Raw genomic sequence first — 25,832 nt, forward strand, 5'->3', positions numbered from 1 at the left:
GTCCTTGCATTGATCATTATATATTTACGTCGTCAGAGCTCATGATGTTATTTCCGTTACACCTTGAGGGCGAGGGCAGTGTAGAGATACACAACAAATACAGAAGCAATATTGCGAAATTCTGACGCTCATACAGAAGGACAATTTAGTATACCGTGGCATGCAATGAGCTTACGTCCTTATCAGAGTAAACAATAAAATCGGATTTAAGCTTTGTGGAGAGATAACGCTAATCCATGGCTGACACGGCAGCACTAAGATATAGGCCATGATTATAAATAGTTATTGAATACATGTAAGCTTTATATTTTCCTTGTACTGGTTAATTCATTACTAAGATAATACTGATAAGTCAAGACGAACAAAGATCATCTGTAAAGTGCATTTCCACCCACCTGCATGAGTGACAGAGTTGAACATTCTTTATATTAATGAGTACGATATATATAAGCTTACCTAGGTCAGTATAGTCTTTGTTAACGCAGCACAGCTCCTGTTCGACAGATTATGTTTCTCATACATACGAAGAGTATAAAATGGTCCCCTGCTCTATGGATAATCGTGTAATACTCCCCTTGCTTCCCTCCAGTAAAAGAAAAACGGAAGGCAAAGGTTTCCGAACTAATAACAGTTTCCTCCCGTCCTTGCAGATGAGTCACCGCGGCAAAGTGGTCGGCGGCCTTACTGATAAAGGCAGGATTTTTTACCTTAACTACCTCCCCTCGCTGAGACGACTGCTCCCTGCGGGGGTTGCCAAATCACACCAAGAAATAAGAAACAAATGCGTCTTGACAGATCCTGCGCTCTTCTCTGAACCTCCTCCCCATGCAAAGACAAACCAGACAGGCGGACAATGCATTGCAGAGGAAATCGAAAGAATGACATTGTTTCACGTGAACCAAGTTTACCCGTCTCAGTCTCTCCCTTCCCCCGATGTGATGATCATGGCTGAAGGCTCGGGACCGTCTATCATCGTTTAAAACACTTTGGAGATTAAAGTTATTAGGTAGAGTGAGTATATTGTATTACTTTAGATGGCAGCATGAATTACGGTGTCTAAAATCCGTCCACGGCAAAACCCTTGAGGACCAATCTCGGAAGAGGCAATTTTCCACAAGAGCACCTGTTTTCCTTTTACATACAAGCATGTCCAATAAACAAGTAATTAAGCGGTGAATCGATACAGGTAAAAACTTGACCTGGTAAAGTGACAACTAATGACCGCACCGACTCGGAGAGAGGAAACGGACGCAATTCTACGGACATGCTCCATAAGTTTTTGTTTTCTGTACTGCGTCAGTCCCTTATGGGCGCCCTGCCACCTTTAAACACAAATTGGTTCGCGGTTGTGTGTGTAAAGAGAGAGAGAGAGAGAGAGAGAGAGAGAGAGAGAGAGAGAGAGAGAGAGAGAGAGAGAGAGAGAGAGAGGGAGGGAGTGAGGGAGAAGGCGTGATCAATAGTAGCTCCAACAGGTGAGGGCTGTAGGGAGTGGGCAGGGCAGTGTGTGGTGGCGGCGGTAGTGTGTGGTGGTGTGGTGAGGACGTCTCTCCCTCACAGACATAATACGAAGCGGGAGGAAAGCCATGACAGTCATACACAAGACTGTCAATCTAGGACTTAAAAGTTTAGAAATCAAAGGTGTTTATCAAGTATGTAAAACGGTACAGCCGTGCAGCATCATAGTACAGTATTGAAACAAAAATTGAATAATTATAAGAGATGACGGTAATTTCGTACCTTGTGCTTCATATTCGAATATATACTGTATATGCGTGCATGCATATATATATATATATATATATATATATATATATATATATATATATATATATATATATATATATATATATATATATATATATATATATATATATATATATATATACAGTTGTTTATTTTTTCATCTATTTATTTATTTATCTAATTAATTATATGCAGAACAAAATCTAACTTGTGACTTACCCTCCTCATCTGTAAAGTGGCATCGTCAGGATTTCCCTAAGTAAGTTTGCTAAGCACCACGGTATCCTGCATCACTACCACCACGAGACGCAACAGTTGTCACCAAAACGCTCGAGTCCAGCAGTGTTTTCACTTCCCGATAGGAATAGGCCTGAGTGTGATGCTGAGGAATATCTGACAGCAAGACGTGATCGTGATGTACGACATTATCCCTGCAGGCTAAACCCTCAGCATCATCACCACGTCACCAGTCAAAGGTCGTGATGGATACAGAAGAAACCATATCATGGGGAACTAAATCAATAGCACTAACAGATCTGTCTGGCCAAGAGAAGTATACTTTTAGGCTTCCCTTGACCATTCACTCGGTGGAGGTCTCACGCTTTTATGGGAGTGCAGTATGATACGTTGATGTATTAACCAAGTGTGCGTGGTCGCGGATGTATAATTACCTGCCAGCAGTTCACGTCTCGATACTGCCACAACTAATCACAGTGCCCGTCAATTCCATCATTCCCTGCGCGGCATCATTCCCTTTGATTCTCTTATCCGGTGCTCGCGCGCGCATTTGTTAAGGCTTCACGTTGATACGCTGCGACTGGGTGTCCTGGCCCCTGCAACTAGTATCACGCCTACCTCACCCTGAAACTATAGTACTGTACACAACGCATATTGATAGGGAGTACAATGTTGTGTGTGTGTGTATGTGTGTGTGTATGTGTGTGTGTTTTACGGAGAGAGAGAGAGAGAGAGAGAGAGAGAGAGAGAGAGAGAGAGAGAGAGAGAGAGAGAGAGAGAGAGAGAGAGAGAGAGAGAGAGAGAATGATATACGTAGATATATATTTTACTTTAATTTTTCTATTTCTCTGTCAACACACTCTCCGCGGGAACAAAGAGGCATTTCTGTGCTGCCAGACCCGGTGTTTGTTCCTTCAGAGAGCAGAGTCGAGATGTTATTTCCAGCTAGGAGTAATGAACCAATTATTGACAATTACTCGTAGCGCTGGAGGCAATTTTCTCTGCCAATTTAGTTCCCCCTGTTTGTTATAATTCTCAGTTATCTATATACTCGAACACGTGTGTGGAAAAAAGGTGTGTATAATTCGAGAAACATTTTACCCGAAAAACACATTCCGATCAGTTAATCAGATCAGTTCATATCACTGTGTTCAATAATATGGAAAAAATAATAGAAAGAGTTAAAGTAATATTTCATTAAAAGTATTTATCTTTGCCGTCGTCGTTCTTGTCGTCATAGTAGAAGTAGTAGTAGTAGTAGTAGTAGTAGTAGTAGTAGTAGTAGTAGTAGTGGTAGTGGTAGTGGTAGTGGTAGTAGTAGTAGAAATAGTAGTGGTAGTCGTCATAGTAATAGTAGTAGTAGTAGTGGTGGTAGTAGCACGAGTAGGAGGAGTAGGAGGAGGATAAGCAGGAGTAATGTTACCCAGCTCTCCCACTTAAATACGAAACACAATACAAGAAAAAGAATTGCAATACAGAATCTTTTGCATAACGTATTACACCTTGAATCTGTCGAAAAAATTATCCTTATCGAGCTAATTACAAAATAAAAGAAAATGGGAAAATGTTGAGACATATAACAGAAGTAGTGTGCTGAAAAATGGTCGGTCACATAACAAAACAAGTGTGCTTTTTAAGATTTTTACAAGAAAGTATCCTTAAAAGTTATATTCTTAAAACCCTTTCCTTTTAACTATTGTATGGTGTAATAGTGGTACAGTGGAACCATGCGTGCTTTGTGGTCCGAGGGGTCTCCAAGCGCACGGGTTCGAATCCTGTCCACGGTCCGAATGTAGGTTCGGCTTCCTCACTCGGGGCAACGGTTTCCTAGCGGGTGGGCTTTGAGATAGGAGGTACCACAAAAAGTACCCCCTTTAGCCCATAAATTCCCGTGAAAAGCCCACAGGGTATAAAAAAAAAAAAAAAAAACAGGCAGCAATAACAACAACAACAACACACCACTACCACGAACAACAAAAAACAACAGCATCAACAATAACAAGCACATGATTTTCGACACACCATCCAGGGTTCTCGCACACACTGAGCCGGGGAGGGCGAGGCACTGTACGTACATACATACTGTACGTACACATACATTCCCCGCGGCGCTGATTGCACGTTACATCACATTTACACACTATACCCACATGCATAACATTTTCTTCCTGAGCATACATTTATTCACACCGTCCACACGTGCTCATTAAATATCACTGTGTCTCGTCTGCTCTATGATTCATGCTTTTGTTATTTATTGGCATTGTTTTCATACACGCCAATGACTCACTACATAGACTCTGACATGAAATACAATTAAAACGAGATTAAAATAGCCTCATATTCTTTATTGAAACCATTTGTCTCTTATTAGAGCCGTTTTTGAAGGTTTCAGAGAAGATTAAACTTTTCACTCCAACTGCCACACTCTCTTTTAATCACTAACCTCAATGAGATATTTCCTTTTCTTCAACAGTCATATCTAGACATTATAATCGCGATTGTTTTAATGACTTTTCTTTCTTATCACACCTGAAGAGATTATGCACAGTGATTTCTAACGTCGTGAATGGTGGAAGATCGCGGCGAAAGAGTTAAGCAGATTCTCGTGTATAATTTTTCCACTAACGGTACAAACATGCTTACCAGTCATGAACGCATCCTTGGAAACCTCTATAGCGTTCACTGGAGGCTGTAAATAGCAATGGAAATGAGACGCAAAACGAGACGTGTGAGTGGTTGAGAATCGCTGCAACGAGGAGGGGTACGTAATTTGCATCATTATTTCCACATCAGGTGTCGATTAATTGCACTAATAAGGTAACGTCTCCCCGATTAAAGCGCGGTCCTGTTAAAGTGGCTATACAACGTGCCAGAGAGAAACACAGGAGGGCTGTTTTCTATTTTTTGGCTTTCTTTTTTTAGGCAGCGTTGTGGGGAGGGAAGAGGAGTTTAGGTGGCGCACACAGCACACCATACTGCCCACCTTTCTCGTATTTACAAACCCGCTGGTCGATAAATGGATACTCTATAGTGAAGGATACAGGCTTGAAGGGCGGAGAAAGACAAGCTGATAGAAGCCTTTTGTCTCCCAGAACGAAATAAAAAGGAAAAAATTAAGAGAAAAAAAAAAAAAAACAAGGCACGGGTTCTGAAGATACAAAGATGAAAAAGATGTAAAGATGTGAGACTGAGAGGCCTAGTGAAGTGAAGTGAAGGGTATATGGTTGATACATAACCCGAACCTTTACTATTTAGAATATTGCATCTCTATGTTAGGAGGATTGAGTATATAGTGCGTTGTGGGAATATTGTACTTTGGGGAAATGAACGACTCCAGAAAAGAGAGAGAGAGAGAGAGAGAGAGAGAGAGAGAGAGAGAGAGAGAGAGAGAGAGAGAGAGAGAGAGAGAGAGAGAGAGAGAGAGAGGTGAAATTACAGAAGAAAAAGGTGAAATTACACACAAAAACACAAAAAAAGAAAAAAAAAAGGAAAAAACAGAAAGGAAAGCAACAGAAAAAGAAGAAGAAATGAAGTGGCAGGAACAATCAGGGAGAGAGAGAGAGAGAGAGAGAGAGAGAGAGAGAGAGAGAGAGAGAGAGAGAGAGAGATAACCTGTTCGTGTTTCGTCCGCGTTAACACAAACTCACTCAAAACTCCTCCAGCTCATTAGAGACCAAAACAAAAGTTATGAACAGACGTTGCCTGGCGTGGGTTTGACTGCGTGAGCTGGGCGAGTACCGGCACGGCTCCACGCTGCTGTACTCCCGGGAAACTGGTGTCCGTGTGAAAGCCTTTTAGAAATCCAAGAAAATGAGGTACATTCTTTCTTCCTTCTCTCTCTCTCTCTCTCTCTCTCTCTCTGGATCTTCTCGATTTTTCATTTCTTTTTTCATTTCATTCTTTTTTACGAAATGGAACAATGAGATCAGTAATTCGGTGTTCCTCTTATGTAAATTAGAATAAGTAGAAAATGTTTATAAGAACAAAAGATTAAGAAACGCATTGAATTCTTCCTCCCTCCGTAACTTAGTTCCTAACTTTCCTCCTCAAAACTAGAGGGGGAAATCACGTCGCTCTGAAAATTTAAGGTGATGGTGCACTTCGGCTTCTCCCTCTCCACCACTTTCCTGCTCCACCACCAGGCAGCGCTCCATCGCCGGCACTTGAGAAACTGTGGTAGATTAACCTGAGCGGAGGTAGGAAGACTTTTTAGCTCTGGGTTGTATATCACGGGGATCGAACCTGAGACCACAAGGTTGCCAGCGCAACGCTTTAACTGTTCTGCTAAAGGGGACGTCGCCAACAACTAGCCTTACGGTAAACTCACTGCAAAGCGCCATCTCTCCTGGAATCAACGTGTACAGCTTTCTAATGATATAATAGAATATGCAAACACAACTCCACATCCGAGACATTTCCTCCTGGATGAGTGGCGTATACCTTATTGCCTCATAATTATCCCGCCACGTTAGTGGACCCAATCCCGTCGCTGCCACCACCAGTGTTACGCTTGTCTTTCAGAAACACAGACTGCCTAACCTTAACCTCGCAGTAAAATGTCAAATCCTACAATATCAAAGTTCAATTGTACATGTATCTAGACTACAGTATTGAACCCAACACTGAAGAGATATGTGTAAAACTGATGCCGCAGGGGAAACAAATGTGATATTCACAATAGCTGAACTGAACTGTATACAGCTAAGTCATCAAAACGTGCAGGCATTTTTGGCATTCCCGTGGTTTTAAACTGTAATCCTGTCTCCGTCAATATATGAAATAAATGTAAAAAATTAAACGAACCCCCGCTCCCTCGCCCCTGCCCGCCTGAGTGACGCGCCTCGCCACAGCTTGCCTGAAGCAGCCTGATTCTTTCTTGCCCATGGGATTCTCGTGATCTTATTGATCTAATAGTCGCATCCGGGTTTGGAGTTGGGTCAAGATACGTCTAATTGACCTTCTTTCACCGTTACGAGAGACGCTGACTACACTGACTAAAACAAGATACAATGATAAAATGTAATACAATAATATACAATAAATAATGAATGTTATCTCATTTGTAGAAATAGATGCAATATCAGTATATCACATTATACGTATTACCGTAATCACTGCATGTGTATAACATGGCAACCTAAACGAAGAGGCCCTGGCAGGCTGACTTCCAACACAAGCCCAGCTCACCCAAGATGATGGTAAGCCTGAAGGGGCCTGACACTGCGCCACGACACCAAGGAAAACGTGCAGCAAAGTCCATCTCCAATATATATATATATATATATATATATATATATATATATATATATATATATATATATATATATATATATATATATATATATATATATATATATATATAATATATATATATATATATATATATATATATATATATATATATATATATACTAATGTAAATCTGTGTGATAAGAGATTTTGCAAAGATCATAGTGATTACATAAAAACAAATGAATAAGTTATCACATTTCCGATATTATTTCCTTTTACTATATAGTAGAGTAAATTTCAGTAAAGAAAATAATACTGTAAATATAATTATTGAAATATTGTTGCACGAGATCACTTGTGATTCCCTGAGACCTATGATTACACGGTTTCCCGTTCATATATATATATATATATATATATATATATATATATATATATATATATATATATATATATATATATATATATATATATATATATATATATATATATATATATATATATATATATATATATATATATATATATATATATATATATATATATATATATATATATATATTGTGACACTCTGCCGCTTTTTCTTTATTTTCCCGTGCATAAAGGTAAAATAACCTACATTTGCATAAGCATTCCACGTAAGCAGGAACTGTCCGGTGCATGAGTGTGTTACGCCAGGCGGTGACAGGAAGGGTCTCTCCATCTCGTTTTAATCCCGGGCGAGCAATTATACAAATGAACATAATAGCTGTCCTCAAACGCAACTTTTCAAGCGAAATTCTCATCTTGTCTACATAAAATGTGCGCTTCACATATAGCCACTCACCATTCACTCGTGCATCATGACAGTACTTCGTGATAGCACAGAGCAAGCAGGAAAAACGCTCAAAAAGTGGGAGTTGGGACCGAAGGGAGAGTCGCTCGATATGGCAGTGACGATGGAGTAAAAGACCATGTAAGTTTAAAGCTGCTTAACCACCTAGAACAATAGTCGAAAAATCTTTACAAAAAGGAGAGTCTTCCTCGTGGACAGACGACACTTGGAAAAAAGAAAAAAAGAAAGCAACAACAAGGGAGGGAGAGGGGAGGGAGAAGTAGGGAAGGACGAAAAGAGGAAGAGGAAGAGAGGAGGGGGAGAGTAACATGTGAGAGTAAGAGGGAAAGAGTGTAAAACAAGAGAGAGAAAAAACATATAGGAATCAAAGGGAGGGGAAAGCGAAAGAGGTAAACGAGGCGAAGAGTGAGAGTGCAGGAAAGGAGAAGAGCCTGGGGAGAGTGAAGAGGTAGAGAAGTGTAAAGGAGGAGAGAAAAGAGAGGAAGGAATCAGAAGAGGTTGAAGAGAAAGAGTGATTGAGTAAGTGAGTGTATGAGAGTGAGAAAGAGGGTGGGAAAGGAAAGAAAAGACAAAAAGAAGAGTCGAAACGCAGAGAGAGAGAGAGAGAGAGAGAGAGAGAGAGAGAGAGAGAGAGAGAGAGAGAGAGAGAGAGAGAAGGAAAAAAGAAAGAGAAATCAGAGGAGGGAAGTCGAAGAGTGTGAGTGAGTGCGTGAGGGAGATCAAGATAATATAGAAAGAAGAAAAAAAAGAAAAAAAAAGAGCAAGAATAATAGAAGAAAGAAACATAAAACACAATAAAAAGAAGCACGAATGAGTGAAGCAGAAGAAAAATAAAAACGAGAAAACAAGAAAGACGGAAGAAGGGAAAGAGTGGTGAGGAAAAGAAGGAGGTGGAAGAGGAGAGCCGAAGAGACAGAGAGACAGGTGTGGAGGAAAGGCGGGAGTTTCGAGGGATGTGTGGGTGGAAAGGAGTGGAAGAGAGGAGAGAGGACCGGATGAGGACAGAGACTCAGAGTGGTGGTGAAATAGTTTGTGGGGAAGAGGAGGGAGAGACAAGTGTGTGATGAGGGGAGGGGGTGGAGAGAGAGAGAGAGAGAGAGAGAGAGAGAGAGAGAGAGAGAGAGAGAGAGAGAGAGAGAGAGAGTAAAACCAAATCAGAAGAGCTACCTAGAAAAGAAAGAAGAGAAGAAAAAAAATAAATGAAGTGGAAAGGAAGAAGAGAAGAGAAGAGAAGGAAGCAAGAAACGAAAGGGCAGAAAAGTGCAGGAAGGGAAGGAAAATGAAGGAAGCGAGGGACATTAAGGAAAATAAGCTGAGAAGGAGGAAGAAACAAAGATATGACAAAGAGATATGAAAGAAATAAGAAATGAAAGAAAGGGAGACAAGATTTGAAAAGGAGGAGGAGGAGATATAAAAAAAAAAAAAATGTGACAAAAAAAAAAAAAAGAGAACATAAATGAGGATGAGACAAGAACACGGAAGGAAGGAGATGAGAAGATGAAGAAAGGAAACAAAATGAAACAGACAAACAAGAGAGGAGGAGGAATAGATTGGAAGTAGACGAGAGAGACGGTAAGAGCGATAGACAAGAGGGAAGAGGAGGAGGAAGGACGTGGAAGGGAGACCAGAGAAGGACGCGGAAGATAGACAAGAGGACGGGAAGGAATGAGAGTGAATGGGGGAGGGTGAGAGAAGGGCATCAGCGATAGACAAAAGGGGGAGGAATGAAAGGGAAGGAAGAGACGAGACGAACAGGAGCGAGAGACAAGAGGAAGGAGGAGAAAGGGAAGAGGAGAAGACAGGAACGATAGACAAGAATGGAGGAGGGAATGGAAGGGAAGAGGGGAAGGGAATAAGAGGGAAGGGATGGAGAGGAGACAAGCTTCGTACTCCTGAGCCGGGGACACAAGAATGACCAGCACACAGCTCTGCCAAAAAATTTTATATCCTTCTTTTAAAACGAAGAGTTCAGGAAAAAGGAGGGGAAAAAATAAAAGAAATGTGCAATACTGTTCTGTTCCTGTTACCCCTGTTGCTGCTTTAAGATGAGGGAATGGAGAGTGTGATGAGGTGAATGAGCACCAGGAGGGCAGGGGTGGGAGGAGAGCAGAAGCAAGAACAAAAGGATGATGAGGGGAAGACAGAAATGGAAAAAGAGGGGAAGCGAGAGAAAAAGGAATAGGAGGAGGAGGAGGAGGAGGAGGAGGAGGAGGAGGAGGAGGAGTAAGAGGAGGAGAGGATGCGGAGAATGAAAGAAGAGGAGAACAATAAGTGATAATGATTTCGATTATTACTGATGCAGCAAGTCAGAATGATAGACAGGCAGATAAACACACACACACACACACACACACACACACACACACACACACACACACACACACACACACACACACAGAGAGAGAGAGAGAGAGAGAGAGAGAGAGAGAGAGAGAGAGAGAGAGAGAGAGAGAGAGAGAGAGAGAGAGAGAGAGAGAGAGAGAGAGAGAGAGAGAGAGACTGACTGACTGACTGGAACGAACAGACACATGCAATAAACAAGTATAAAACAGACAGATGAAGAGCAGATGAATAGACATACAAAAATAAAAAGAAAAATATACATGCAGGTTAAAATTTGTGTTTCTCTTCGCGTCGAGCATTTACGGAATTCATAACGTAACAATACAGTTACAAACGAACATACGAACACACAAACTATGAGAGGTAGGAGCCAACACAGTATTTTTCCTTTATTTCTCTTCACAGCGAGAGGGAAAAATTACTCACCAAAAATTTCCTCATGTCAAAAAATTCAAACATTTCATTTTCCTCTCGCAACATGTTACTCTTATTTACATTTTCATCCTCCCCTCCATTTTTTTTTTTTTCATTAATATTTTAGTCGACTAAATAGAGCAGGTTTATTTGGTAAAGAGCCATCCACTATGTTTTGTCATTTTTTCTTTCTTTTCTTTCCTTTCTCTCCTTTTTCCTCTTGCATGAAGTTTATCTTATTTAAAGTTTCATTCCCACTTTCCATGTTTTTTTTTTCTATTCTTTCCCGTTATTATTATTTTTTTTTTCACTACACTCCGAATGGATCAAGTTTATACTTCAAAAAAATTATATACAACGTCATGTCATTTTCTTCTCTCCCTTATCGAGAACACAGAAAACACACACACACACACACACACACACACACACACACACACACACATAACGAAAACTGCGAAATTTTCTTGACATTATTTTTCTATCATCCTCTGAATTTACAAAGTTTATTCTGTAAAAATCCATATACATTGTCCTGTCACTGTCTTCCTTTCCCTTACTGGGGCTACGGAAAATATGAAACAGCGAATACGTGTGCCTGGTATCGTCCTGTCACGAGGCGCGCGTTCCTCCACACGCGAAGATATAGACAGCCCTCCCATGCATAAATTTACAGACCAGATCCTCCAACAAATCCCTCCTAGGCAGAAACATAATTTAATACAATACGATAACGCAGCATACAGCCCCGTGACACGCAAATTAACCCTTCACTACTGCATTTAGTCACACATATTTTGAAAGGCCACAGAAACTCAGACAGCTTGACAATCCTTAAGCAGAAATATAACTTAATACGTTATAAGGCAAGATTCATCCCCATGACACGCAGCTTAACCCCTGCAGTACTGGGATGCATTTCTACCATGAGTTTTGGATGTGATTAGACGATTTTATTTACATTAGGAAGTGTCTATGGACGTCAGAAGATTAATAGCTAGAGTCTTCACTATTTTAATCCTCACACTAGTTTCTGAAGCTGTATAAAATCACCATGTAGTAAGCAGAATGAATATGAAAACGTGTCATGATACTGAAACTAAACTAGTGTACTTAAAATATTTTGCTTTCTCACCACGAGTATTTTGAAAGCCCACAGAGATGATTGGCCGGGATCTCAAAAGTGTTTCCTCTGTTAGTATTGCAGAAATCTTGTTAGTCTCTTACTGAAGCCACAAAAATCCGTGTAATTTTTAGCTAGAGCCCTTTGGAAGTAGTGGAGGTGGTGGGCAAAGTGTTTCAAAATGCGGTCGATAATCCCTTGGCTATCAATACAACCACAGAACGCATAACAGAATCAAAATCCCCATACGTAAGCAGCACAACACTTCTATAGCACGCAACACAATCCCCTCAACAACACAGCAAAGACAGTAACACAAAACAAACCTCACAGCCACTTGACATGACACAACTCTTTAAAACGTAACCACACAAAAAAAAAAAATAATAATAATAATAATAAAAAAATAAATAAATAAATAACCAAAAACAATAACCTGACACTTTGCAATCAAGACAACCCTCACCTTACCACCACTTACAACACCACCACTTACAACACCACCACTTACAACCCTCATCTTACCACCACTTACAACACCACCACTTACAACCCTCACCTTACCACCACTTACAACACCACCACCACTTACAACACCACCACTTACAACCCTCATCTTACCACCACTTACAACACCACCACCACTTACAACCCTCACCTTACCACCACTTACAACACCACCACCACTTACAACACTCACCTTACCACCACTTACAACACCACCACCACTTACAACCCTCACCTTACCACCACTTACAACACCACGACTTACAACACCACTTACAACACCACGACATACAACACCACCACGACTTACAACACCACGACATACAACACCACCACGACTTACATCACCACTTACAACACCACGACTTACATCACCACTTACAACACCACGACATACACCACCACCACGACTTACATCACCACTTACAACACCACGACATACAACACCACTTACACCACGACATACAACACCACCACGACTTACAACACCACAACATACAACACCACGACATACAACACCACCACTTACAACACCACGACTTACAACACCACTTACAACACCACGACATACACCACGACTTACAACACCACGACATACAACACCACGACTTACAACACCACCACTTACAACACCACCACGACTTACAACACCATGACTTACAACACCACGACTTACAAAACCACCACTTCCAATACCACGACTTACACCACTTACAACACCACCACTTACAAAATCATGACTTACAACACCACGACTTACAACACCACTTACAACACCACGCCTTACAACACCACAAAGCATAATAACTCACAAAACAATAAAAATAATTCACCATTTTTCTCCTAAATTCCACCACAGGATGTCCCACAAGTCCCTTTTACATGCCGACCCGCGCCCCCTCCGCAAGACCATCCCGGTACGCCCCCACGATTCTTCTGCTTCCGTGGAGTGGCGTCGCGCTGGCTTTCTCAGGCGGACAAGGGAGCTCCAAGCGGTCTCCTGTCTCTCAGATTTTCCGGCGTGAATGAACGTTGCCTCGTATCTTTCTCCTTGCAGCGGAGGTCAAAGGGTGATGGCTTCTTTTTAAACTTTCTGGGTCAATGGGGTACACTCGTTATTCGACTCGTGTTTCTTTTTTTTTCTTTCTTTTTTTTCTTTCATGCGCTCATGTACATACGCAAGTTGTTTGTTTGTTTGTTTTCCTTCGTTTCCTTGTGATGAATGTTTGATGGTGTGTGAGAGTCAATAAAAGAATGTTGTTTGCCTCGCCTCACAGGAGCGCCTGACCCACATTTCGTTTCCCCCTTGTCCCCAAGTTTACGAGGTTACATGTAAAAGGTCAGAGGTGATCTTATTAATTAATGACGAATGCGGGGAGCGGGGCGAGCATTCCGTGGTCCTCCAGATAGGCAGGCGTCTATAATGTGATCTCGCTGACGGAGGGGAGACAGCACGGAGGAGGATGGAAGGAGGAGAGTGGGAAGAGAATAAGGGATAGGGAGGAAGGTAAGTGGGAGGGATGGTCTTGCCAACGGCAGTGTGAGAAAGTCAATATTTTGGTCGCAGTTAAAGAGGACTGGAGGAAAGGTGGTGAATGCGAGCGACACTGAGCTACGGGTCGCCTGCTAAGGAAAGAATGCCGCGGCCTGCGCCTTTTTATCCATCTCCTTTAACTAATTTCTATACTTCAGGTATAACTTTCCAAAATTTATAGTTTAAATAAAAAAGTATATGTCCCCTGCAAACTTTGGTGGCAGGGGAGGCGGAGGATCCGTTCCCGCGATAAGGGCCTGGCTGATTGACACCTGTTAGTTACGCAGCGAGGCAATATTGACGCCTCGCTCAAGTTTCGTGTTAAATATTAAATCTTGTCATATTTATGAGTAAACAGAACACGATGACGTCTAAGCGTGTCACAGCGATTCAGTGTGAGTCCACCACGCCAGGGATCACTGAAATAAGAAATATAATCTTAACTTTGTAAATATAAATACGTGTGTGTGTGTGTGTGTGTGTGTGTGTGTGTGTGTGTGTGTGTGTGTGTGTGTGTGTGTGTGTGTGTATATATATATATATATATATATATATATATATATATATATATATATATATATATATATATATATATATATATTCATTCATTCGGTAGGCTACGTAAAGAGTATGATAATAAATGATTAGCGTCTCTTGAAGTGACCGCACGCAATGAACACCTCCTGCAGCAGGTGTGAGGCGCCATGCGTCTGGTGCGGCGGCGGGGGTTGGCGTGGCGGGAGGCGGCGAAGGCGGCGGCCGCCAGGACCCGCCCTCAGACCCCCACTGACCGCTGGGCCAACCTCATGCAGCAGTTACAGGCCCCTCGCCCGTGCGACCACCCCACCTGCAGGGGAGGACACCTGCCTGGGGAGAACCACAACATTCCCACCATCAGGAGGGTGAGCAACACAGGCGAGGAAAGGACATGGAAGGCTTACATACAATAGTCTCTCTCTCTCTCTCTCTCTCTCTCTCTCTCTCTCTCTCTCTCTCTCTCTCTCTCTCTCTCTCTCTCTCTCTGAATAATCTTCCCTCCACTGTGCTTCCAGTTCTTTTCCTGAATGGTCTTCCTGGGCGTTGTCTGACAGGTTTATCCTTTCACAGGAGTCGCGAGCGGTGGTTGAGGAGCGGAAAGCGAGGCAAGAAGAGGAATTCCGGGGATTTACAAAGAAGCTCTTGGTGCTCCTGGCGATACTTCTGGCCGCCCTCACTGCCCTCGTGCTGTACACACTGCTCTCCTCTCCTAACCTCCTTCCAGCCTCTGCCTACGACTATAATCCTGACGAAGACTTGGACGAAGACACCTAACTATTGTTTGCCACCAGGAACAGTTCTCTCCCACTCGGAGACGAAGCAACATCAGTGCCATCTGGTGGCGGCCGTAGCACGCCAACGATGTTCATAAAAATGCCTGATGGAATGTGCGAACAAAACATTGCGAAAACAGAACATTGGGCTTCTTTTTATATATGTTGTTGGGCAATGAATCAATATATCAAAACCAGAACACTCAGTAACACTCATGAACGCCAAACTGATTCGCCTTGCCCTTGGGAGTTACGGTCATGGTCATTAGTGGAATAATCTGACGCGCTCACCTCCACAGTGCTGCATTTCCCCTCAAGTCCCTCTAACAAGCCAGAAGTTACTAAATTTTATAAGAAGTCAGATCTGAAGACTCGGAACACGGTATAAACGCCTAATACAGTGGAGGGGAGCGCAGCGGGTTAATCGGCTACTGATATGACTTTACAACTTGCGATTTTAACTGCTCAACGAAACCCTATAGACACGTATGTTAACCGATGATGTTTTGCTATCACGTCCCTGAAAAAGGTCACGACACTCATACCTACACACTCCCTTTGTCTGACGGCCATTGGTTGATCATTAATTAGTCAGAGCGATCCAGCCATCAATCCAACAACCCGACCCAATCACTGCCTGCCGCGCCCACTCACCAATGACCGCTTAATTACCCACGGGAGAGCCCATCACTTGCTTCCTGAAGGGTTGAGTGGTGATGGTGGTGGTGGTGGAGGTGGTGGTGGCAGTGTTAGTGGTGAAGCGGAAATTAAAAACGATGTGATTTTTTTTCCACTAAAGAACGAGTGACATTTAATTGGTATTTCTGGGTTGTTTCAGGTGTGTGTGTGTGTGTGTGTGTGTGTGTGTGTGTGTGTGTGTGTGTGTGTGTGTGTGTGTGTGTGTGTGTGTGTGTGTGACAAATTGTTTTCAGCTAAGTAGATCGCTCTGAGGCATGAGATACACAAGATGGCACAAAGAAAACATAAAAAAAACAAAAAGCAAATGCAAGATGTGTCTAACCACGCACAAATTCAGGACACGAACTGAAGCAAGAGAAAAACAGCATCACATCTCGAAACACACGAGAAAATACAACGCTGAAAGTCTGATGCAATTAACCGAGAAAGCAACATCATAACCCGCCCCCTCCTTCCCTTTTCCCTTTCCTCCCCAACACTCACTCCTACAGTATACATAAACCAAAACAACCGCTGAGTGTTACCGTGTTCAACTGTCTTCCCTGCAAGTGTAATCATTAAAGAATATATCTATCTATCATGGCGTCAGCTCCTTAACGTAATCTGTAAATAAATATATGTGGAGAAAAAAAATAAGTAAAAAAAAGAATACAAAAAATTAATCCCATGAGATTCATCAGAGAAACTTGACGAAGATGAGGAAAACTAAACTGAAAAAAAATAGATAATTAATAGAAAATAAACGTTTACAGAACAATAATAATGTTAATAATAATAATAATAATAATAATAATAATAACAATAATAATAACAGTAATAATCTCACACCCTTCGTCAAATTTCACTTAATTAACAATGCTGCCTCTCCATCGCAATTATTTCCTAACCTCTTACGTCCACATTCCTAAACTCCTACCTTACATTCCTGATTCCCATCCGCTCCCAGCCACTGACCGTCTGTGATACTCCTGCCCAGCCTCACCCGCGAGCATTCCCGGGAAAGTGTGTTGTCAGCCCTCAACTGTGATCTGATCTAGTCTTACCCTTATCATTCTCATAAGTGCAATATTATTGAGTAGTGCCAAGTGATGCGTTAGTTATTGGTTAGTTGTTTGGTTAGTTAGTTAGTCGTAGTCGTAGTAGTAGTAGTGGTAGTGGTAGTGGTAGTGGTGGTGGTGGTGGAAGTAGATGTGGTTGTAGTAGTAGCAGTGGTGGTAGTGGTGGTGGTGGTGGAAGTAGAGGTGGTGGTGGTGGTAGTAGTAGTAGTAGTAGTAGTAGTAGTAGTAGTAGTAGTAGTAGTAGTAGTAGTAGTAGTAGTAATAGTAGAAGGATTTTATTGGTTCTCTTTTTCATTACAACAATATTAGATTAGTTATTTATTGTATTTATTGTTATTTATTAAGTATTCGGTTTCTACTAATCGTAAGTTTTAATCATTCTCTTTTAATCCCAATAATAGAATTTAATCTTTAATGTAGCACCCTTCAAAAACGCGGCCTCTCCCACCACATCTTTCTTTCACCTTTACTTCCTTAATTCAGTACGAAAATACTAATAACATTTCGTTTTCTTAGATATGAGTCAAAGCTGAAAAAAGTTATTAATTAATGATTAACTTAAGCTAATACATTTTTTCTTGATATAAAGTTATTGTAGTTTCATCTCATGTATTTTTTTTCTTGTCTTTCCTTTTCATTTTTATTTTCCTTTTCTTCCTTTGAGGCCAAGTGACCCAACCTACCCTCCTATACCCCTTCACTGTGCCTACAACCAAATGACTATATACGTGTACAACATTCCGACACGTGCCCCTGGACCGTGAAGTATATGTCTATTATACATAAACCAATTCTGAATCACACATTTTATACCTTCTGCTTTTCCTACCGACGCTGTATACGTGTGCTCATGTGTGTGTGTATCTACAGTTTTATACCTTTCCTGTTCCTACCACGTGCGCATGTGTGTGTTTGTGTTTGTGTATACAGTTTTATACTTCCTCTTTTTTCCTACCACGTGTGTGTGTGTGTGTGTGTGTGTGTGTGTGTGTGTGTGTGTGTGTGTGTGTGTGTGTGTGTGTGTGTGTGTGTTTATGTGCGTGTCTATGTATATGCAGTTGAATGAATGAAGTTTATTTTTACTTTTTTTATTCGCCCACGATCCACGACAGGCAACAGTGTCAGCAACAACAGCAACAGCAACAACAACAAACGCGTCACCCACATTTATACCTCACCTCGTTACCGCCTATTGTGTATCTTTGCCTTTTTTTTTTTTTTTTTTTTTAAATATGTATACTATAAATATATATAAAAGCTCGAAATGTACGACTGCGAATGGCACGCACGTACGTACATAGGTAATAATAAATACTTTTGGTGTATTTTACGTAATCGTTAATACTAATTAAAAGAAACATTACTACTACATATGTTGTGTATATTATAACACTATACGGTTTCCACATAACGTTTTTCAGTCATTGTATCATTGTAACATTAAACTATTTGTTGTTATTTGTTTGGTATATATATCCTGCAGAGAGAGAGAGAGAGAGAGAGAGAGAGAGAGAGAGAGAGAGAGAGAGAGAGAGAGAGTAGCACAATTATGCCCGGGGATCTGGCTGGCATCATCCCGTCACAGGTAGGTTACACTGATTACTACCTGTCACGCTGTAGCTACAAAGGTTCGCGTTGAGGCCTCGATAGCAGGCAACCCAGGAAGAGCCCACAGCACAAGTCTTCACTGACCCACACCGCCTCGTCCCACCCACTCTCTCTCTCTCTCTCTCTCTCTCTCTCTCTCTCTCTCTCGTTGTATGTCTTCATTCTCACCTCTTTTCCTATTTGAAGATATTATATATTTCAAAAGACTTATTTGTTTCAGTAGAAAATATAAATTCACTGCTACTACTACTTACTACTACCTACTACCTATTACTACTACGTACTACTACCACTTCTCGTGCTGGTGCTGCTGCTGCGGGCCGTGCAGTTTTCCAAAGAAAACGAGATCGTGGGGTCGGGTCACCTTTTGTCAGGCCGCCACCAGGATGTCCGGTGTTGCTTTCGATGAGCATAATGATGTGAATATAGGCCAAGAAAGTCAAAATCCGCTTAACTCATCTTACAGGAATATAGTATTTATAGTGTCAGTGAAATATTCTTTCCTATTCTCTCTTACAGCATATTTTAAATCAAGTGTAAAACTCGAATTACTCCAGCTTAACAGATATCGCAGCAATTAACACTAGGTTGCATCTAAACAAAGTGTATTATAGAAATATATCATGTGGAAGAGGAAGAGCAATTCCTTGAGCCACAAGGTAACTCTTGAGTCAAAATAGGACAAGTGCACGTTGGTATATAACTCATGACACGCTTTCACTTATTCCAAAATAGGTACATAAGGAAATCACAGGACGCACAAAACGCAAGCAACAATCACGGATTTCCTCGAATCCCTAGCCTTCCGGCGTTAAGGGAACCCTTCACCGCACGACACCGTCGACACGCCATGACGCCAGTTCAGCGCTGCCCGGCGGTGTGACGAGAACGGCGCCGCGATCAGTCCTGTCCTGTCAGCTGCGACAACTCTGTGACCGTTTGTTGAAACATGGTGAAAATGTTTGAAGTCATTCATTGTGAGTATTAAACTTATTTGAATGGATATAACGCTTTTAATCCTTAGTATCAAACTGATCTCTTAAATTTACGAAACTACGTAGGCTTAATAAGTACACACAGAAAATTAATGAATAAATAAATAAATAAAATAAGTTCTTTTGAATTGTAATAACGTCGGTATTTCTGCAAAGGTTAAAACATTATTTCCTAATCTTGGGTATTGAGCGGTTCTACACTGGTGGGCAGCGTTGTAAACATCGGGTACGGTATGACATCGTAAAGGATACTGAAGTATCAAAGGAATGCCTTTAACATGAGAGTACGTATTATATTTGTGGTACTTAATCAACTTTAAGCTCATTTAAAACCATGTTAATGATTTTAACATGGTGATGTAAAACACTAAATTTGTATCGACATTCCACACTGGCAGAAAGTGTCACCCTGCCGAGCCAGAGTATCTGCCAGTGTTTACCCCTTTAGAAAACGGTTAAGCAACGCTGCATTAGAATGTAAATTTGTATTTAACTTATATTGTTTCATCACTCTTCACACTACCAACATGAAACGCAATGCAGTGTGGGTAATGTTAATAAGGTGGGATGGCGCCTTTGAATGCTGTTTGTTACAGGAACAAATTGCAACGCATCTTTCAAAAAAAAAATAATAATAAAAAAAATAATAATTCTTACAAATCGTGTAGTTACTTTCCCAATAATTAACTTTGTTTTCATGTTAATCTGGCGATCTTAGAGAGAGCTGATAGGGCAGTGTACAATTTGTACATTATTCACTTTGTGATGCGTACATTCTATTGATAAGCTTTTCATTGATAAGTTTGAGAACTGTCCAAACCACAACAATGATTTCATTTACTTATTTTAGAAAATACTTTGTTTACCCTCGAGAATCATATCATTCTTAAAAACTAGTATACTACAATCCAAAAGTTTGCTTTCTTTGAGTCATTCTGAAACTGATAGATAGAGAGGGAATAGGAAGGAAGAGGCGCCAGCCAGGCGCCAGCAGAGGTGGTCATGCAGTGCGACGCGAGGCAGGAGAGTGGTCATGCACGAGCACTAACTCCGTGACGAGCTGACTGTGACGCAGAGGTGATGGCCAGGGACAGATTTAGGAATTTTGGGGCCCTAGGCAAAGATAGGCATGCCCCCCCCCCACCTAATCCAAAATAGTGGGAACTTAAGGGTTGGCTCCGTTTTCTTTATACATCCATAGGGAACCCTGAGACATTTAATAGGATAATCATTTTGTTTGCATTTTAGCAAATAGATTTAAGGAAAAAAAAAAAATGAAAAATGTGTGCAAATGATAAAACCAATTAACCATAAGTTGCCTGATTTTAAATCCGCCATTAGTGACGGTATAGAGAGACTCATTGGCTAGCGAGAACTATCACATGAAATGGAAATACGATATAAAAAAGTTAATCACGGCATGGCAGAAAGAGAGAGAGAGAGAGAGAGAGAGAGAGAGAGAGAGAGAGAGAGAGATTCTTGACTGAAATATGCCATACCTTGTGTTTCTCTTCTGATTGAAAGCCATAACGAGAACACCTCTGCCAGTACTTCCAGTGATAGGCGTGATGGTGGCGACCCTCAGCTGCGGCGGGGCGGCGGGTCAGGCAGCGCTCCTTTCCAGAGTGACGCCACTTGCCGCCACTCTCTTGAAGTGAGCATCGCCTGATGAACCTGTTGGCTTAACATGTGTTTGGATAATGTCTAGTACTAAAGATAATGACAATATTGATGATAATGGTGATGGGGATATTGGTGATGGTGAGAACGAATGGCAATCATCATAAGTATAATAATAATTTGTACGGTTATTTTATCAGGTATGGAGCCGAACCCTTACTTCTCCAAACTACGGTAAGTTTTGAGTAAAACAACTTTTATTGGTAAATCAGGCTAATCTGAAGCTAACTGATGAAAAGTAGCTTGGCGAAGGAAATTAATTATTACTACTAGCCAATGAGGAAAATTATGGTTTAACTCTATGGATTTCAATATGGCAGAATATGAACAGAATAGTTTGCTTAATTCCTTCACTGACGTGGTGTAAGTCAACACTTTCAAAATTCAAATTACTTACGTTGCCTGCAGGTGTAGACTCAACTTTTTCATTTTACAGATGGTGAACAACCCTCGGCACCAAAGAGAGAGAAGACAAACTACAGCTGGTTCCACTCTTGAGGCCGACATAAGTGAAGCAATAAATACTATATCCTCTGAAGAACTTCAAGGAGACAACCTCCGTGCGACAGATTTAACACAGCTAGCAGAGAGCAGCAACAGCATCCACAATCATCTCTTCAGTGGCTCATCAATTCACAAGGGGGACATTGTACCAGTACCATATGACGATCTGGGTTGGTTCTCTAAGACTGTTGAATTGGCTATGGACGGGTCACTGTACGTTGGGCTTGCAATAGGGGTCATGTTCATAGCTGGCACACTGCTGTCTGGAGCCATTGGGTTGTTTGGGGATACCTGTCTCATCTGTTCTTTTATAGGTTATGCTAACACTGTGGCCCCATAAGGGATCCACTAGTCTGTATTCTTAAAATATTAATAAGTATTAATTTATTTACAATTTCTATGAATAGTACAGAGAAAGAGCAGTATAAATATTATCATGTAGATGCCTTCTGTTCCTCACAAGGATGAAAGACAAAGCAAAGCAAGCACGTAAACTCAGAGTGAGAATAATGTGAAGCTATTCTTAAGGGGTAGGAATCTTTGGAATATAACAGAAAATTATGGAAATAACATAATAAACAACATACATTTAAACAGTATAAATGGATATGAATGAGAAACATGCATTCCAAACTCATGTCTTAATAATGGAACAAGAAATGCACACACTCATTTTTCTTACAGCTAAAACATGTAATTAATATTCATTTTGTTACTTTAAAATCAGACTTTATTTCTTCATATAATTTTGGGCATAATACACAGGCTTGACTGAAGTTATTAAAGTTTTCTAAGTCTTTGTTAATATTGAATTATTAAGTGAAGTTAATAAATTCTGCAGAATCCTTGTTAGTTTATATACAGTCCTAGGTTTGCCTCTTAAGACAATCATAATTTTCTAGCTAATACAGGTCTTGTCCCTTTAAGTAGAAAATGTCCTGTAGCAGGCTACAAATGGTAGAGAGACAGCCCTCAGAAATGTAAGTAAATTCCAGCACATCATCCAACATGCTGAAGTTAGTGTGATAAAACTAGATAAGGCTCCAACCTGGTATTAAAGTCCAGTGAAATAATGCCGCGGTCATATTCTAACACCAGTATTATAGGCTGAGTACAGCAGCAGGTGCAAGACCTGTGTCCATGCCCTGCACTGCTGTGATGGCTCTCTTGCTGCTTCACAGCAGTCAGCACCACCTCTTCCTCCAAACCTGTCCAGCAACCTCACTACATTGCACTACATTACATGCCTACCATCAACCTCCCTACATTGCACTGTGTATACTACGTAGTACCTCTCCTTGGTTGGTGGAGAGGTGGAGAGCACGGCTTCAGAAGTTAACTTAGATTAAAAATTTACAACAGGTTTTCTTTACATTTCTGACATTATGCTAAAAAATGAGTATGATACAGCTCTTTAAAGTAAACATACATAACCCATTTCTAGTCTACATACTCAACAAAAAATATGTTCATAGCTGTGATGCACGAGACAAGGCAGTGATTGGCAACTATTGGCTTCCAGTGAAATGAAAAAAAAAAAATTGTGATTCTGAGCCACAAGGCAGCAAGTCAGGCACAAGATTGGCATCACTGATGAACTCGATTTTTGCACAACTTAATAAGTACTTGGCAGTATTGGAGATTGTTATAACTCAAGGAGCCATTTCTCTACAAGCAAATACCACACTCCTATGTGCATAGCATTTTGATATGGAAGTTTATTTTTTGTGTAACAATTATTATTAATGTTATTACAAGTACAAGTACAGCTACTACTACTACTACTACTGCTACTGCTACTGCTGCTACTGCTACTACTATTACTTATGAGATTGAGAAATATAAGTATATTTCAGCTACCAAGACATTCTATTATTTATTACTTCAATTCCCCTGACTATTTAAGAAAAATGTAACTGCCTTCCTTGTCAGAAAATAAACATGCCACCTTTGTAATACATAAACATTCACACATTCAGATAAAATTCTCTCTCTCTATTACACCTGTCACACATCACTCTGCCCAGACCCACCGATACACGGACACACGCACACAAGCCTCCTTAATTGCATGATGAAATGTTGAGAAAGGGACGTGTCTTTGAGGAAGAGAAAAAAGCAGTGGAGCAAGAATATGGATGAGCAGAGCATTGCATTTGTTGTTTTCGAGTTTAGGGGAAGAAAACACACTAAGCTCAAAGCCACAGTGCAGCAGATGGTGGGCTTTGTATCTAAGATCAAAGATAACTACGATGCTGCAGAGAAGAGACACTGACAAGAAGAGAGGAACAGCAACAAGAGTGGGAAATAAAGTTGGCTAGCATCAGTAAGGATCACAGCCAGACCCAGGAGGAACTGAAGAAAACTGAGGAATTCTTCTTTGAACTTGAAGAAATTTGAAAGGTTGCATGAAATTAATGAATTACTAAAGCAACACAAACAGAAACTCATGGAGAAAGTCAAGCTAGTTATCCATGAGAAGAATGAGTATCTTGAGGAGAACAAGAGTGTTCCCAATACTCTGCTCGAGAAATATGAAAAGGCTCAAGAGGAACACAGGACTGCCAAAGAGAGCCATGAACAAGAGATGAAGACAGCATCAATCCTAATTAAACATGCAGAATTGAAGATCCTTCACTCAGAATCAGTAACCAAGAAAGATATAAAGATGAAGAGACTCACTGCTCTCTTGGAAGACTTCACAGGGAACATAGGAGCTAAATGTTAGAAAGGGAAGAGGGTGTGATGAGAGGGACACAGCAAGGGACGCCCTGCCATGTATTGCTAGATGGCAGTGAAAGGCGGTGTCCCAAGCACAGCAAACTGGCGGGCGGCTGATGGAAGTATTGTGTGAGGGAAGAATGGGAGAGCATGTGTAGAGGAGGTGTCACCAGGTGGACAGGGAGGGAGAGGAGGGTCTGGGATTTGGATGGTAGGGATGAAGGGAGGGTGGGAGGTAGAGGAAGAGAGGGGGGGAAGAGGAGTCTGGTGCTGCAAGTGGGATGGTAAGGGAGAAAGATAAGAGGCATGTGTCACGTGGCCCCCCTCCTTTTCTTCCTCTTCCTCCTCCTTTTACTGCTTCACAATTTATTTCTTTTTTTAGATTTTATAAATAAAAAAATAAAATAAATACAGGGACTGCCATGTGTAGGCCTGACAGCCTCTTGCAGCTTCCATCCTTTTCTTATGTTCTTAACACCTCACATTCCTGATAGGAACACAGGAGGGCACTAGTGGTGACCTCAGGGCCTTGAGAAGGTTTGGATGAACCTTACAGGGGCATGGTGTGAACTGGACCTTATATGGCAACAAGAGAGCTCCACGTTAGGAGCAACGTAAGTCACAACCAAAGAAGGTTCATTTTCCAGCTGCCTGAGCCTTTTCCACTTCCTCAGCAATAACTGTTGGTTTGGGCTGGAAGTTGGTGACTTCCTCATACACAAGCTCTGCAAAACAAGAATTTATAATCTTCAATGACCATGTAATAATCACTGAAGCCTAGAATTGCTTCTGCTTAGGCTACTTATGAATTCAAGATATATTCTAAATTAATATTAATAACATCAGTGTATGATCATGAAATTAGCAATGGATTTTGAAGCAATTAGATCATTTTGGTTTGTTGACATCACAAAAATATGCCTTTTGACCTATATCTATCACCACAGTTTATTCTGAACAATATGTAACTCAAAGAATTTTTTTTCATCATAGCAAGCAGCTGTCTTACCAAGTCTGCTTCTCTTTTCAAAGGTTTTGCTCACCTTTCCATTTTTCAGTAGGGAGCTCCATGTCCTCAAAGCTCTGATCATATGGCTCACTGTCTGGCTCATCTGAGGGATCAGCATACTGGGCTAGGTAGGGATGGGCCAGCGCCTGGACTGCTGTTATTCTCCGCTCACTGTCCAGCTCCAGCATTTTCTCAAGCAGGTCCACCGCTGGAAAAAGACAATGATAGCAAACAATGTTCCTCCTAAATTTTGTAGTAAATATGTACTGTATATTCT

At 41.0% G+C, this 25,832-nt stretch overlaps 3 protein-coding genes across 11 annotated transcripts in view; 2 read left to right on the forward strand and 1 right to left on the reverse strand.

Moving 5' to 3' along the window:
- Window positions 1-1,509: 1,509 nt before the first annotated feature.
- On the forward strand, window positions 1,510-16,265 carry LOC123498870. 6 transcript variants are annotated; one of them, XM_045246352.1, is made up of 4 exons: window positions 1,510-1,649; window positions 1,939-2,002; window positions 14,661-14,873; window positions 15,079-16,265. In XM_045246352.1, exons 3-4 carry the CDS (start codon window positions 14,676-14,678, stop codon window positions 15,280-15,282), a joined length of 402 nt encoding a protein of 133 aa, XP_045102287.1. In that variant the 5' UTR covers window positions 1,510-1,649; window positions 1,939-2,002; window positions 14,661-14,675; the 3' UTR covers window positions 15,283-16,265. The 6 variants fall into 6 exon arrangements, with proteins under 6 accessions (XP_045102287.1, XP_045102288.1, XP_045102284.1 ...); XM_045246353.1 differs by having other exon boundaries at window positions 1,980-2,002; XM_045246349.1 differs by lacking the exon at window positions 1,939-2,002 and having other exon boundaries at window positions 1,516-1,649.
- A 3,216-nt stretch (window positions 16,266-19,481) lies between these two features.
- LOC123498537 lies at window positions 19,482-22,670 on the forward strand. 2 transcript variants are annotated; one of them, XM_045245717.1, is made up of 4 exons: window positions 19,482-19,623; window positions 21,190-21,295; window positions 21,462-21,495; window positions 21,758-22,670. In XM_045245717.1, exons 1-4 carry the CDS (start codon window positions 19,596-19,598, stop codon window positions 22,163-22,165), a joined length of 576 nt encoding a protein of 191 aa, XP_045101652.1. In that variant the 5' UTR covers window positions 19,482-19,595; the 3' UTR covers window positions 22,166-22,670. The 2 variants fall into 2 exon arrangements, with proteins under 2 accessions (XP_045101652.1, XP_045101650.1); XM_045245715.1 differs by having other exon boundaries at window positions 19,502-19,623; window positions 21,166-21,295.
- Window positions 22,538-25,832, reverse strand: part of LOC123498536 (mitogen-activated protein kinase 14-like) — a 39,694-nt gene continuing 36,399 nt past the window's right edge. For all 3 annotated transcript variants that reach the window (XM_045245713.1, XM_045245712.1, XM_045245714.1), the window contains exons 9-10: window positions 25,590-25,763; window positions 22,538-25,271 (exon numbers count right to left, since the gene is read on the reverse strand). In XM_045245713.1, coding sequence (XP_045101648.1) covers window positions 25,183-25,271; window positions 25,590-25,763 — 263 coding nt within the window. In that variant the 3' untranslated portion in view covers window positions 22,538-25,182. The remainder of the gene's footprint in view (window positions 25,272-25,589; window positions 25,764-25,832) is intronic.

Source organism: Portunus trituberculatus, chromosome 48 (genome assembly GCF_017591435.1).
Source record: "Portunus trituberculatus isolate SZX2019 chromosome 48, ASM1759143v1, whole genome shotgun sequence".
NCBI lineage: Eukaryota > Metazoa > Arthropoda > Malacostraca > Decapoda > Portunidae > Portunus > Portunus trituberculatus.

Bases quoted from the DNA above. Each gene is read 5' to 3' on its own strand.
- LOC123498870 (XM_045246352.1), top strand. From the start codon at position 14,676: ATGCGTCTGGTGCGGCGGCGGGGGTTGGCGTGGCGGGAGGCGGCGAAG. The intron at 14,874-15,078 runs GTGAGCAACACA...ATCCTTTCACAG, and splicing joins ACATTCCCACCATCAGGAGG to GAGTCGCGAGCGGTGGTTGA.
- LOC123498537 (XM_045245715.1), top strand. From the start codon at position 19,596: ATGGTGAAAATGTTTGAAGTCATTCATT. The intron at 19,624-21,165 runs GTGAGTATTAAA...TCTGATTGAAAG, and splicing joins AATGTTTGAAGTCATTCATT to CCATAACGAGAACACCTCTG. The intron at 21,296-21,461 runs GTGAGCATCGCC...TTATTTTATCAG, and splicing joins CTTGCCGCCACTCTCTTGAA to GTATGGAGCCGAACCCTTAC.